Genomic DNA, 16,167 nt, shown 5'->3' on the forward strand with positions numbered 1-16,167 from the left:
AGCTCCCGCTTGATGGATCACCCTGAAACTTTCCAGACCCTAGCTGATGTGACTGTAACCACCTAATGGCATTCGCCACTAGGTAATATATATATATACATATATATATATATATATATATATATATATATATATATATATATATATATATTCTGGTTCAATAAAACATATGGTGCTTCAGATTTTTGTCTCAGTTATCAATTTCCTTCCGTGGGTTGTTGGTTTGGGTATACACACAATTATATATATATATATATATATATATATATATATATATATATATATATATATATATACATATATATATATATATATTCTGGGTCAATAAAACATATAGGCCCTCATTACGACCCAGGCGGTTTGTAACCGCCAGGGCCGCGGGACGCGGTGGCACCGCCGACAGGCCGGCGGTGCCCCGCGGGGCATTCTGACCACGGCGGCTTAGCCGCGGTCAGAGAAGGGAAACCGGCGGTCTCCCGCCGGTTTCCCACTGCCCCCAAGGAATCCTCCAAGCCGGCGCAGCTTGCTGCGCCGGCTTGGGGATTCCGACTCCCCCTCCCGCCATCCAGTTCCTGGCGGTTCTCCCGCCGGGAACCGGATGGCGGGAGGGGGAGTCGCGGGGCCCCTGGGGGCCCCTGCAGTGCCCATGCCAATGGCATGGGCACTGCAGGGGCCCCCGTAAGAGGGCCCCGCTTGTATTTCACTGTCTGCATAGCAGACAGTGAAATACGCGACGGGTGCAGTAGCACCCGTCGCACCTTCCCACTCCGCCGGCTCGATTACGAGCCGGCTTCATGGTGGGAAGGTCGTTTTCCCCTGGGCTGGCGGGCGGCCTTTCGGCGGCCGCCCGCCAGCCCAGGGGAAAACTTGGAATGCCGGCCGCGGTCTTCAGACCGCGGTGCGGTATTCCTGCGGCGCAACTTTGGCGGGCGGCGTCAAAGTTGTAATGAGGGCCATAGTGCTTCAGATTTTTGTCTCAGTTATCAATTTCCTTCCGTGGGTTGTTGGTGGTTTGGGTATACACACAATTTGTGAAGGCTGATGGATGAGGTAGGTACTGATCTTGTTACTTATCAGTAATCTTCATTAGTCCGATCCATAGGCTCCCCCAACACAGTCCTGCTTTCCTTACTTACCCCCCCACTGTTAGTGGTGGGTGAGAGGAAATTGATTTTTCTGTTTCTGGTTTCTGAGGATTACCACTAAGCAACTGAGTTATTTCACACTCATGCAACCCCCTTTCATGTATCTCTTTTTTCTCGTTCCTGATTTTCTGTATATATTGCTCAGCCTTGGTGACAAAATGGTTATGCTGCTATGCAACCCCTGCACAAACACATACTTAGTCCGTTTACACAGACCCTTAAATACTCCAGCGCTTACACATGCATCAGTGGCGGCCTGTAAGTTTAGGAGGGAGGGGGTGGGCGGGAAGCACACTCACACTCCATCATTCACAAATGCACGCACCCGCACATCCATTCACAACACTCATCAAATATTCAAACATACACGCACGCACCAAACATTCATTAAAAAAGAAAACACACACACACTTACCTTCAGCTCTGCTTCGGAGGTCCCAGGAGGGTTGGGACTGCTGCCTTCCCTGACTGGCTGACCTTAGGTCAGCCAATGAGGGAAGGCAACAGTCCCAACTTTGTCACACAGTGGGATGGGGTAACTGAGACTTCTGACCCCACCCCACTCTGTGACGAGGTGTCACTGATTGACACTCGCCCTAGACGCTTCAGGGCTTAAACCTGAAGCGTCCAGGTCGGAGTCAATGGGTGACGCTTCCCCACGTCACTGAGGGGATGGGCCTCGAGGCATCTTTGCTGAGCTGAGGAGATCATGCCCATAGGAGCTGTGACCACTTCATCCCAGAAAAGTTCAGCTCAGGCAACCAGGAGTCTGCGCAAATCACGCATGTCTCGTTCGTGGCTGCCTGATCTGAAAATGAACAGTGTCTGTCAGGCTGACCTTTGCTCAGTGTGACAGGCACTCTTCATGAGGGGCAAAAGGTGGGGTGGCGTGGCCCCTCTGCCCTAAAGGACGGGCTGCGACTGACATGCATATACCCACCTTCATGTGCACACAAATCACACACACTAATGTTACAAAGGTCGGGCATGACCTCAGCATCAGTTGGCAGAAGCAGCGAGCGCTCCAAAACAGCAGCACTGGGAACTGACTGACGTGGATTTGTTTCCAACAGTCTACTTTTACTTGACTGTTGCCTACTGTAGTTGAGGCGGTCTGGAATGATTTACCTGATAGTTTCTTTTGCCAATAAAGTCACCAGCTATCAGCTTCAGTGTTAGAAGTAGGGAGCTGTAGGTCCTTGCTTACAAACATATCACACATTCATTGAAAACGTTTTTTCAAGTGTCAGAGTACACTATGGTGCATCCTCCGCAGCCCGGGAGCATTCACAAGAGGATTCCACACACGAACCTCATAGCCAACGTCTATATTCATCAGCTTACAACATTCAAACTGAAGCTCATTAGCTCATAACCACTAATAACCACATCTTAACACCTCCCAAATGATTGTGTAATTCTTTCATTAAGTCTGCCCAGGACCGCAGGATCCTAGTGCTCTCAATCCTAAGACACTACATTTTTAAATAAAAAGGTATAAACAGCAGCAGCATTATATTCCTTTGATTGGTCTTCAAGGTACTCGCATGATTCGGCCAGACCGTATGGTATAAAGTAGTTGAACTGTACCTGAATTGGACACCGAGGGCACAGGATTAAATGTCTGATCTGGGCCTTCAGGTAGAGCAGCCTCATCTGGTATTACAGGGACCGATGATCGTCACGACAGGTTCTCGAAATGTGACGAATCTCTCGTGAAGGATTTGCCAGTACATTGCCCAGTTAACATGTGTCCCTTCCATGTCTCAACTTTCAGAGGTTCATAATCAAACGGAGGCTCTGTCTTTTGCTTCCGTTTTTGTTTCACGAGTACCCAGTTACCTTTGTCAAAGACGATCTCATGAGCTCGCCGACATTGATCAGCATATGTCTTCATTTGACTTTTTTGATCAGTGTCAGTAGCACAAACCTCTTCATCATTCTGATTTCATTCAGTGATCCATTGTGGTAGCTTGGTTCTTATAACTCTACCAAACATCAAGGTGGCAGGACTGTCACCGGTGAGGAGTCGAACGATAGGCACAGAGGGCTTGACGTAATGCCTAGCTTAGCTCTATTTCCGCCATCAATGCACGCTGTTTCACTCATTTCAGGGTTCCTATAAAACCATCCACAACACTGTTAGCCTGAGGCCACAAGGATGTGCTTTTCTGCTACTTGACATCAAGTCTAGTCAGAAACTCCTTAAACTCCTTGCTATTGAATGGTGGACCATTGTCAGACTTGAGAGTGTCCAGTATGCCCCACACTGCAAATATGTTGTCCAGCCGCTCAATGACTTGGTCGTGGGTTGTTGATGATATATCCTCTACCAGATGAAAATGGGAATGCTCGTCAATGACCTCCTTTAGATGGTGTCCATTTGCAAGGGACCCAAATAGGTCTATAGCAACTATTTCCCACTCACATGCAGGAAGATCAGACAAGGTTTGTGGGTTCTGGGTCACCTTTGGGGAAAGGCAATTGCATAACTGACTCTTTTAGTTCCCTCTCAATTCTCTCATCCAATTGAGGGAACCACACTCTATCTCCGAGGGCTCTTTTGGTGGCAACAATGGCAAAATGTCCCTCATGAGCAAGTTCAGTGATTTACTTTCTCAGACTCTCGGGTATGACAATCCTGGAACCTCTTAGCACAATGCCCACTTTAGTGACAGTTCATCTTGTACTTTTCAATACTTTTGAAATTCAATTTTAACACTCAGAGGTCGAACACTGTGTCTCCATGATTGCATTGAATTTTTTTTTTTTTTAAGGGCAAGCATATCTTTAGCGATAGTTGGAGCGGCAACAATCTGTTCGATCAATAAGGTTACTGGCGTGCTGACCTTACAGTGAAGTTGTTGTATTCCTCAGCAGTTTTCAATGTTGAGCTGTGTTGCTGTAGTGGTACTGGTGAGAAATAATGTGCAGGATTTTGGTTCACTAGGCTTATGCATGATTGTATAGTCGTACTCTTGTAACCGCAACCCCCACCTCTCAATGTGAGGGGGCATCTTGGCTTTTGGATTTCCGAATATAGTGAGCAGCGCTTGGTGGTCTGTGACAATCGTGAAATGCTTTCTATACAGAAAAACATGAAAATGTTCAGAGGCCCACACCACAGTCAGACTCTCTTTGTCCTTCTGGGAATAGGCACTCACTGTGTCAGACAAACTTCTGCTGGTGCATGCCACAGTCTGTCTCCGAGCATTTAGATGTCTATTATGCTGAGCAAGGATCAACAACAATCTCAGTGTGTAGTTTAGGATCAAATCAGGCCATCTCAGTTGCATTTTCAATCACATGATTTATTCTTTTGAAACCTTGGCCACATTTAAAGGACAAACAGAACAGGACATTTTGTTTGGTCCGCTTCTGCAAATGGGCATTCACTGTAGCACAGTCACAAATGTTCCTTGAACAATAGCTGGCCAAGAAGGGCAGTAACATGGTGACATCTTGTGGGGGACTGGCGACTGACAGTGCTCATACCTTATCTGGATCAGGAGTCATCCCCTCATCAGAAAATATGTGCGCAAAGAACTTGAGTTTGTTTTTGTGACATTCACACTTTCCTGCATTTAATGTGAGACCTGCATTTGTAAGTAACTGACACACTAATTTGAGAGCCTTATCATGCTCCTTCCATAGTGTTCCAAATACCGGTATATCATCACTGTAATTGAAAGCATGTTTAACAGGTTGAATTATTCTACGTATCGCATCTTGGAATATTTCTGCAGTAGACGACTCTCCAAAGCTCAATCTTTTGCATCTGAACAAACCAAAAGAGTTGAAAAAGTGGTAATGTATGTACGGTTTTCTTCCAATTCAAGTTGATGGTATCCCTTGTTCCCCGATCCAGCCCTGACCTCAGTCCAAGACAGTTCAGAGTGATCTGCATTCGATGCTGAAGCACCACAATTCAGGCTTTCAGCTTCCACAGACTTTTCAGTAGTGCAAACAGCTCATAGCGCTGCGAGGCCCAGCTTTAGCGTTGGTGGCGCTTGGTGCGGCAATCTTTGTTGTCAAGTCCTGTTTATTTCTGTCTGTCATTCGCAATCCATGGAGTGGTTTTGTTGCCCTTCTCATGGCACATGTCAGTTGCCTGAAACAATTCCCGAAGCAGGGCCACCGCTCCACAAGGGACGGTTAAGTGCCCTAGCACCTGTTGCCATTTCCTCAACTCACATTTCTTCTCACCCATCACTTTCTATATCAAACATTTCAAAGAGCCAGTCTCTCCTCCCAGCAGTCATAACACCATCTAAACAGAGTCCAGCTCTGTGCCTAGGAAAGTCAAGTTAGTAGCAGGCCATTCTGCCATTTCTTCGGCTAATGGAACACCAAATGTTTCCGCCGCCAGTTCTAGCATCCTCAGTCTGTGTCGCCCCTGCCTTCTTCATCATTAAAGTCACTAAACTTACAGTGTTTGAGAAGCACATCAAGTCTCTCAACAAACTCATCCATCGTTTCACCTCCCTGTTGTCTCGCTTGATTGAAAATGTACCTTTCATAGTTGATGTTTGGCATTGCATTGAACTTGGCTCCTAATGCTTCCTTCATCTGACAGTACATTGTCTCAGTCTGTGAGATTTTCTTTATTACTTCTTTTAATCCATCACTAGCAAGATTCTTTAAGTATTTAATGATTTTCTCGGCATTTACTTCTTCCAGAGCATCTACGAAGTCATCAAAAGTCTTGATCCAGGTGGTCCATCTGGAGCCAACATTTTGCTTTTCGGCCGAGGTGGTTTTTATAAAAGTGGCTGTGGTGTGCTTTGTGTCTCCTCCTACTGCCGTTGAGAGTGTGTGCTGTTCAGGCAGTGCTCCTTGTGCACCTGAATCCCCGCCTATTGGAAGTACCAGCTTTGTATTTCAGTTCAGGTCATCTGACTCATTTAACGATCATGTGGCTCATTAATTTATTTACAGTAAATGCATTATCTGTTCCTTGCGTGTTCTGGTCTTTGCTTTCGTTTTTCTGTGTTCGAGTAATTTCTTCATGCTGTTTCGAGAGCTTTCACCACTCTCAGTCCAACCTGTGACTTTGATAGCGGTGGGCCGTGTGTTTGAGTCGCTTTGCTCAGGGTGAGATTCAGAACGTAGTGGATGCCACTTTCCACTTTGTACAGATCATCCTGTCTAGCACGTCACGTCCAACGTTGAAATCGTAAAGAGTTTTTCTTCTCTGGTGAGTACATTTCTATTTTTCTTACCTGGTTGTTGCTTCCTTGTATGTTGCACCTGATTGTTACTGCCGTTAGAGTTCTTTTTGTGTGAATGATAGCTTGATGTAGTGGCACAGCACTGTATTCTTCTTCAGCCCAGCAGGCAAGCCTTGGCGGGTTTTTCCAATGGCACTCCTCTGCTAGGCCTTCAACTTCTCTACGAGGCCTCATATGGGCTGGAGTGGAGCTTGCACTCCACATACACCAAGTGTAGGCTTCTTTGACCCGGGTTTGGGCTCATGTGGCACGCACAAGCAGTTTGCTATAACCTACCAAACTCTTAGGAACAGCAGTCTTGTTTCTTTGTAGCATGTATCCCCCTACTTGTCGCCAGTTGTTGTTTTCTCCTCAGCTCGGAAGCGTGCTCAAAAACATGCCACACATGGAGCTCATAGCCAATATCTTTCTGCATCAGTGTGTAACATTCACACTGAAACTCATTAGCTCATAACCGCTAATAACCACACCTTAACACCCCCCCAAATGATTGCGTAATTCTTTCATTGAATCCGCTCAGGACCGCGGGGGACTAGTGCTCACAATCCTAAGAACACTTCACCAGCCTTTTCTCACAGACGCAGGGAGGAGGAAAGAGTTCATGTTACAAGAATGACGTCTTCAAGTATGAGGGCTGCTCAAAGATGCTGTGCTCATTGCTCCCATTTCTGATTGCACCACCCAGGACCTTTGACCCCAGAGATATGCAGGGTTCACCAGGTTGGTAAAATTTCAAAGTTTGACACTATCCGGCTCCATCCGATTTGCTGATTTATGCATGTCACCATTAGGACACACAACCAATAGAACTAAACCTGAAGACGAGTTCTTGTTCTGCAATTCACCCCCATTCCCTCTTCCGTTACCCCCAAACTTTATAGTCCTTTTGTTTCTTTAAAATTGTTCACTTTTGCACTAAATTTTTTTAATTTCTTAATCCCAGTGGCATCTGCCATCTCGGGTCGGTAAATAAAAAATGAAAGCCAATGGCTACTGCATCATTTCGCTGGCACGCACATGCATTCTAATGCATGCCCACGGATACATCATCTCACATGCATGCATCACTTGTCCTTTTTAATTCATTCATTTTGACAATGGTGCACAGCATCGGGACAAAGGCCGACGGCGAAGAGCATAACCAAAAGTAATTCAGAAAGCCTATAGGTGCCAAAGACGAGACCTATGGCTTTGCCAATGCTTTTTGCATGCTGCTAAAAAGCGTCATACAACACGCTCACTGTTCCAGTGGTATAGATCATGGACACTGCTTTCAGGCAGGCATTAATAATTCTTGGAGGACCAGAGGAGTTCACTGAGCGCCTATCTCAATTCCTATGCTCAGGTGCCAGACGTGGTCCCATGAATGATCCAGCCCTGACCTCAGTCCAAGACAGTTCAGAGTGATCTGCATTCGATGCTGAAGCAGCACAATTCAGGATTTCAGCTTCCACAGACTTTTCAGTAGTGCAAACAGCTCATAGCGCTACGAGGCCCAGCTTTAGCGTTGGTGGCGCTTGGTGCGGCAATCTTTGTTGTCAAGTCCTGTTTAATTCTGTCTGTCATTCGCAATCCTTGGAGTGGTTTTGTTGCCCTTCTCATGGCAAATGTCGGTTGCCTGAAACAATTCCCGAAGCAGGGCCACCACTCCACAAGTGACGGTTAAGTGCCCTAGCACCTGTTGCCGTTTCCTCAACTCACATTTCTTCTCACCCATCACTTTCTATATCAAACATTTCAAAGAGCCAGTCTCTCCTCCCAGCAGTCATAACACCATCTAAACAGAGTCCAGCTCTGTGCCTAGCAAAGTCAAGTTAGTAGCAGGCCATTCTGTCATTTCTTCGGCTAATGGAACACCAAATGTTTCCGCCGCCAGTTCTAGCGTCCTCAGTCTGTGTCGCCCCTGCCAACCATCACTGAGTGTTGAGGGAATGCCACCCCTGCTCAGGCATGGACAGCTGTCTCTCAATGCACTTCGCACAGGTTCTGAATTTCTCAAAGATCGCTCAGGCCACGATCATCCATTTGACATGGACCTGTCCATGTAGTGGAATCCTCGAAATTGAATCCCCGGGAGCTGAATGTCACCTGGCTGGACCGGCAATCTCCCATTCCATGGCTGTGCCAATGTTGGTGTATGTCATTTTAATTGGCCAATAAAGTAATTTACTGATGCCTCTTCAGGCCAAGAAAGGTGATGAATCAAACAAAACTCATGCAATGTTTTCTTAGGAGCTACTCAAAGGTACTCCTGACATTCTTCCCTAGCTGCTCTGCATCGTCACCATATGCAAGAGTAGCTGGTGGGATCTGGTGCTCCAGAACAGTCTAGCTTGGGCTTTGGGATCTCATGAAAGTGAATGCTGGCACAGGACAGCTGCATTTGCATTTCCATAGATGAATATCTCTTGAGAGCCAGGCTTATGAAGTGGACTGGACTCCAGTGGGTTGGAACAGGCTTAGCCAAGACCTCTGGCCAAGGAGTGTGCTCAAATGTCTCCCGGTAGATTTGACTGTACGCAGTGATGGACGAAGACGCAGCATGATGTTAGGTGTACACAGCCTATAGACCAATAAGAGTAAATACACTTTCTACCGCGTCCTGCCCTAGTGATAAATGTCACGCAAAATGGAGAGAGGATCCTAAATTAATTACATCCACTTTAGACTCTGGCAGTATTCCATTTACTAACCCAGCTTCAGCTGACTCACTTTGTAACTTTAAATACTAAACATAGAGACTCAATCCATCAGTAACGTGGCTGATTGTGAATAGTTCTAGATGTTGGGTTCTGTATCTTTCAAAATCTCAAGTATTATTTTTCTCCACAGAGATCAAGGAACAACTCAGACCAGACTTCTGATGCCTCAGGTGATGGAAGCCAGGGAGAAAGATCTAGTTTGCCAACATCAGAATCTGAAGATCAACCAGTGACAAGGCGAACGGTGAGCATTTGGCTGCATGAAGCCTCGAGGCATGTTTCATGTATTAAATAACAAAAAACAGAGAAATTCTGACCTCCAGTCCATTGAGTATGCACACAATTGGTTGGAAATAAACTTAATATGGTCATTGATGTAAAAAGCAAAATATACTGTTGTCGTCATCAGAAATCTTCGGATATCAAGTTCCAACGCCAAATTCTTCACAGCGCTGTTCAAACTCCCATTCCTCATCCATCACCAAGTAAATCAAGTAGTGTAGTAATACAGTGAAATCTAAAATGAATCCCCCATTGTGAACAACTGTGCTGGGAGCAGCCACAGCCTTCATCAGTCATGGGACATCCTCCTTCTACGCCTCCGTAGGGGTATCATGGAATAATGCGAGTGCTTTCACCCTCAATAGTCTCCTGCCGTTCACCTAAGTATACAAATGATGAACTGGAGGACACCGCAGCGGTAGAGGAGAATTGGGAAGAGAATCATATGTGCTTGCATTAAATGCCGACATGCTAAGCTTCCGGCTGTGGCTCACATAGAACATCTCACAAGACTACAGGTACGGAAGCCATACCAAGTATGCAATGAAACACAAGCTCCTAAATATTGGAAGATTGGATTTATTTAACTTAAAAAACCAAAGGTTACAGGGATGTTATATTTAGGCTCACATTTTAAACATACAAGACAATAGAAATTCACCTATTTTAGTTAGAGTTATCTCAAGTCACTATAACTCGTGCCCTAAGGTAACTATAACTCGCGCCCCCGCCATACACAGTTTTTCGTCAAAATTCTTACTGCAAATATTACATTGATATTATCAATGATGTTATCAAAGGTGTCATGAGTGCAGTAATTTGTGGAGTAATTAGCAGTGCATGGTGAGGACGTGAGTCATAGTTACCTTAGGGCAGGAGTTATAGTTACTTGAGATATCTCTAACTATAACAGGTGAATTTCTCTGTTTTTTTAATTCTTTTTACTAACTATAACATCCCTGTAACCTTTGTTTTTTTCAGTGAATTTCTATGTTTTTTTAAATGCAAAGTTATTTTTATTACTAGAGGTTAATCCAACCACTGCCACACACGACCCAAGGCTGTGCGGGGCAGGAGGACCTTCAGCCTAGGGATTGACAGCACAAGACCTTGACCAGTGACTCTGTTCTGCTCTGCATCCCAATGTAAGTATAACATTGGTACCAAACATCTTGCTAGTCTTACTATTTGAAGCCATTGCATGGAGAGACCATTGCAATGCCTGTCTCTCTCTCTTCCATCCCACTCTGTGCACATCGTGCCCTGGGGAGGTGGCAGTCCCTTGGGCTGCGTGGGGGTGAGGGTGGGGGGGTGAGGGGTGGGGAAGTGCTGGGCTGCACCCCCGCATTCATTTTTCACAATCTGCCCCGGGGGGCGGGCGCTACCCTCCCCCGCATTTCTTTTCACATTGTGGCCCGGTTAGGTGGCGGTCTCCAGGTCTGCGGAGGGGGCCAGGACGGTCCCCCGCATTTCATTTTCACAATCTGCTCTGGGGAGGTGGTGGTCCCTAGGGCTACGGGGGGGGCCGGGCCCCCCACATTTCTTTTTCACAATATGGTGGCCTCTGGAGCTGCGTGTTGGGGGGGAGGGGTCGGGCAACCCCACCCCCGCATTCAAAATTTGAGTGCCTGCGGGACCTGGCCCACCCAGGGATTGCCGTTAAACAAGCACGGAAGCCCGCGCTTGTTTTTGTTTTTTTAATTTTTTGTTTGGGGGGGGGCGGTGTCCTTCTGGGACCCTAGCACCAGAGCTAAGGGGTCAGGGTGTCCCTACCCTGGCCCCTTTTTTTCGAGACTCGGCTGAAGCTGAATCCCAAGATGGCATCACTTTCTTATTGAAGTGTTGGCAGCCAGTCAGATCTCAGTACGAGACCGAGAGGGTTCGCGGAGCCTTCATGGCTCTATAAATACAATTTATTTTTTTTCTTAAATATTTTGAACACTACTGAACATATTTACACCAAATAACAAAAAGGGCACTTTCAGGACTGAGAACTACCTTTCTGCCAAATTTGGTGTAATACTGTCCAGTGGTTTGGGCACTATTCCTGTTCAAAATCCCTGTGGGAATTAACATGAGAAACGCACCTTTTTTAACCCCCCTTTTTCTCAGCTCCCGCTTGATGGATCACCCTGAATCTTTTCAGAAACTAGCTGATGTGACAGTCAATTGTTTTTTGGAAAGTTCTGTGAAGATTTTTTTAACCGGCCCCAAGATATAGGCAAGTAAATAATTGCCACTAGGTAATATATATATATATACATATATATGTATACATATGTGTGTGTGTATATATATTAATATGTGTGTGTGTATATATATTAATATATATATATATATATATATATATGTATATATATATATATATATATATATATATATATATATATATATATATATATATATGTTTGATGGCATTAGTAGCTGCAGATACACATTCTTTGCATAAGTTTGCCATCTAGTGTTGGGCTTGGAGTGTTACAAGTTGTTTTTCTTCGAAGAAGCTTTTTAGAGTCACAAGGTCAAGTGACTCCTCTTCTTGGTGATAGTGTGCATGTGCATCGTGTCCTTTGTTAGACTGTTTTCTTTCCGCCATCGGGTTCGGACGTGTTCCCTGTTGCTCCGGTAGAACTCGGTTCAGTACTATGTGAACTTCTCTATCTTTTCTGTCAGCATTGGTATTGTTTTCGAACGCATTTTCTCACTACACTTGATCCGATTGTAGGGTCGGGATTGATTAAACGCCCTTTTGGGCGCCCGTGCCCTTCTCGGGCTTTCTCGGGCCTACTGCGTCACAGGGCATGGATCGAACTCCATTTTGATTCTGCCCTTGGTTCCAAGCCAAGTTCCCCTACCCCGAACAACACTCGGTGTGCAACCTCTGCCTCTCTCCAGATCATAAGGGAGAAACCAGCGAGGCCAAAGACAGTGCATCAGCCTTTTCCACCGCATTTACCTTTCCTTCCTACTTATGGACCACCTGACACTCCACCACCTTCACCCACACAGTTTTCGGCACAAACTCCTGTCTCCTCACACAGGGATTATATGGGTGACAATCCTTATAATGTGGACCCATGGGATATGTACAACTCTGACCCAATTCCATCTAATGACCCTGATCTTTATCCCACAAGGCCATCTCCACCTGAAGACACCACGGCCTATAATCAGGTCATTGCTAGAGAAGCCACATACCACAATGTGCAGCTGCACTCTGAGCCCATAGAGGATGATTTCCTATTCAACACCCTATCCTCTACACATAAGCAGTACCAATGTTTGCAGATGCTACCAGGCATATTAAAACATGCTAACATTTTTAAAGAGCCGGCAAGGCTAGGGTATTAACACCTAGGGTGGATAAGAAATATAAAGCTGCACCATCAGATCCAATTTTTATATCACAACAATTGCCACCTGATTCCATCATGGTCAGTGCAGCTAGGAAAAGGGCAAATAGTCAGTCCACAGGGGATGCTCCTCCCCTGATAAAGAAAGCCGCAAATTCAATGCAGCAGGCAAAAGAGTGGCAACTCAAGCTGCAAATCAGTGGAGGATTGCCAACTCCCAAGCTCTTTTAGCCACGTATGACAGGGCCCATTGGGACAAAATGCAGGAGTTCCTTCAATAACTCCCTAAAGAACACCGAAAAAGGGCACAGCCAGTACTGGCAGAAGGATAGACTATTGCCAACAATCAAATTAGATCTGCACTAGACACAGTTGACACCGCTGCTAGGGGAATTAATACTAGTGGAATGATCAGAAGGCATGCTTGGTTGCGGTCCTCAGGATTCAAACCTGAGATACAGCAAGCGGTCCTTAATATGCCATTCAATAAATAACAACCATTTGGACCTGAGGCGGATACCACCATTGAAAAATTAAAAAAGGTCTTTGATACAGCAAAGGCCATGGGTGCCCTTTACACAACACCTTTTCGGGGCACTTTTTGTAAGACCCCTGTTCAGAGGAGGTTTTAAACTGCAAACATCAGAGGCCTCAAAGTCCCAACAAAAACACGGACAACAATATTATTCCAGGGGATCTTTCAGGGGTTCCAATTCAGAGGTAGGGGTAAATCCACTGCCACAAGAGGCGCCTCCACCTCATCAAAGCAGTGCCTTTCTCTGCATCCCCACACAGCACACATCTCCTGTGGGAGGAAGACTACAACATTTCCACCGTCTTTGGCAACTGTCAATTATCCACAATGGTTATTGTCTAGAACTCATCTCCACTCCACCAAACATTCCTCCTTGTTCACACAGGCTTTCTCTGGAACACAATGTTCTGCTAAAACAAGAGGTAGAATCTCTTCTACTCAAAGGTGCAAAGAGGCAGTACCCATCAATCAACAAGGAACACAAGTATATTCGCTATACTTCCTCATACCAAAAAGGATGGCACTCTCAAACCAATCCTCGATCTCAGACCTCTCAATCAGTATATTCTCTCAGAGCATTTCCACATGGTCACTCTTCAGGATGTCATCCCTTTGTAGGAGGCTGGACTGGCTTGTAGTGAGTACCAAGGGGTACTTACACCTTGCACCAGGCCCAGGTATCCCTTATTAGTGTATAGGGTGTCTAGCAGCTTATGCTGATAGATAATGGTAGCTTAGCAGAGCAGCTTAGGCTGAACTAGGAGATGAGTGAAGCTCCTACAGTACCACTAGTTTCACTTGCACAATATCATAAGAAAACACAATACACAGATATACTAAAACTAAAGTACTTTATTTTTATGACAATATGCCAAAGTATCTCAGAGTGTACCCTCAGTATGAGGATAGCAAATATACACAAGATATATTTACACAATACCAGAAATATGCAGTATAGTCTTAGAAAACAGTGCAAACAATGTATAGTTACAATAGGATGCAATGGGGACACATAGGGATAGGGGCAACACAAACCATATACTCCAAAAGTGGAATGCGAACCATGAATGGACCCCAAACCTATGTGACCTTGTAGAGGGTCGCTGGGACTGTTAGAAAACAGTGAGGGTTAGAAAAATAGCCCACCCCAAGACCCTGAAAAGTGAGTGCAAAGTGCACTAAAGTTCCCCAAAGGACATAGAAGTTGTGATAGGGGAATTCTGCAGGAAAGACACAAACCAGCAATGCAACAACAATGGATTTCCAGTCGAGGGTACCTGTGGAACAAGGGGACTAAGTCCAAAAGTCACAAGCAAGTCGGAGATGGGCAGATGCCCAGGAAATGCCAGCTGTGGGTGCAAAGAAGCTGCTACTGGAAAGTAGAAGCTGAGGATTCTGCAGGAACGACAAGGGCTAGAGACTTCTCCTTTGGAGGATGGATCCCCCACGCCGTGGAGAGTTGTGCAGAAGTGTTTTCCTGAAGAAAGACCGCCAACAAGCCTTGCTAGCTGCAAATCGTGCGGTTAGGGTTTTTGGATGCTGCTGTGGCCCAGGAGGGACCAGGATGTCGGCAATTGGTGTCTGGGGATAGAGGGGGCGTTGAGCAAGACAAGGAGCCCTCTCAGAAGCAGGCAGCACCCGCAGAAGTGCCGGAACCGGCACTACGAAGAGGAGTGAAACAGTGCTCACCCGAAGTTGCACAAAGGAGTCCCACGCCGCCGGAGGACAACTTAGAAAGTCGTGCAATGCAGGTTAGAGTGCCGTGGACCCAGGCTTGGCTGTGCACAAAGGATTTCCACCGGAAGTGCACAGAGGCCGGAGTAGCTGCAAAAGACGCGGTTCCCAGCAATGCAGTCTGGCGTGGGGAGGCAAGGACTTACCTCCACCAAACTTGGACTGAAGAGTCACTGGACTGTGGGAGTCACTTGGACAGAGTTGCTGGATTCAAGGGACCTCGCTCGTCGTGCTGAGAGGAGACCCAGGGGACCGGTGATGCAGTTCTTTGGGGCCTGCGGTAGCAGGGGGAAGATTCCGTCGACCCACAGGATATTTCTTCGGAGCTTCTAGTGCAGAGAGGAGGCAGACTACCCCCACAGCATGCACCACCAGGAAAACAGTCGAGAAGGAGGTAGGATCAGCGTTACAGAGTTGCAGTAGTCGTCTTCGCTACTTTGTTGCAGTTTTGCAGGCTTCCAGCGCGGTCAGCAGTCGATTCCTTGGCAGAAGGTGAAGAGATAGATGCAGAGGAACTCTGATGAGCCCTTGCATTCGTTATCTAAGGAATTCCCCAAAGCAGAGACCCTAAATAGCCAGAAAAGAGGGTTTGGCTACCTAGGAGAGAGGATAGGCTAGCAACACCTGAAGGAGCCTATCAGAAGGAGTCTCTGACGTCACCTGCTGGCCCTGGCCACTCAGAGCAGTCTAGTGTGCCAGCAGCACCTCTGTTTCCAAGATGGCAGAGGTCTGGAGCACACTGGAGGAGCTCTGGGCACCTCCCAGGGGAGGTGCAGGTCAGGGGAGTGGTCACTCCCCTTTCCTTTGTCCAGTTTCGCGCCAGAGCAGGGCTGAGGGGTCCCTGAACCGGTGTAGACTGGCTTATGCAGAAATGGGCACCATCTGTGCCCATGAAAGCATTTCCAGAGGCTGGGGGAGGCTACTCCTCCCCTGCCTTAACACCTTTTTCCAAAGGGAGAGGGTGTAACACCCTCTCTCTGAGGAAGTCCTTTGTTCTGCCATCCTGGGCCAAGCCTGGCTGGACCCCAGGAGGGCAGAAACCTGTCTGAGGGGTTGGAAGCAGCTGCAGCTGCAGTGAAACCCCTGAAAAGGCAGTTTGGCAGTACCAGGGTCTGTGCTACAGACCAGTGGGATCATGGGATTGTGCCAACTATGCCAGGATGGCATAGAGGGGGCAATTCCATG

General features: G+C 46.5%; 1 protein-coding gene across 2 annotated transcripts in view; it reads left to right on the plus strand.

Moving 5' to 3' along the window:
* The window catches only part of LOC138293602 (serine-rich adhesin for platelets-like), a 620,895-nt gene that overhangs the window by 175,999 nt on the left and 428,729 nt on the right, over nt 1–16,167 (plus strand). For both annotated transcript variants that reach the window (XM_069232871.1, XM_069232872.1), the window contains exon 7: nt 9,209–9,322. In XM_069232871.1, coding sequence (XP_069088972.1) covers nt 9,209–9,322 — 114 coding nt within the window. The remainder of the gene's footprint in view (nt 1–9,208; nt 9,323–16,167) is intronic.

The sequence above is a fragment of the Pleurodeles waltl genome, chromosome 4_2, assembly GCF_031143425.1.
Source record: "Pleurodeles waltl isolate 20211129_DDA chromosome 4_2, aPleWal1.hap1.20221129, whole genome shotgun sequence".
Classification (NCBI taxonomy): domain Eukaryota; kingdom Metazoa; phylum Chordata; class Amphibia; order Caudata; family Salamandridae; genus Pleurodeles; species Pleurodeles waltl.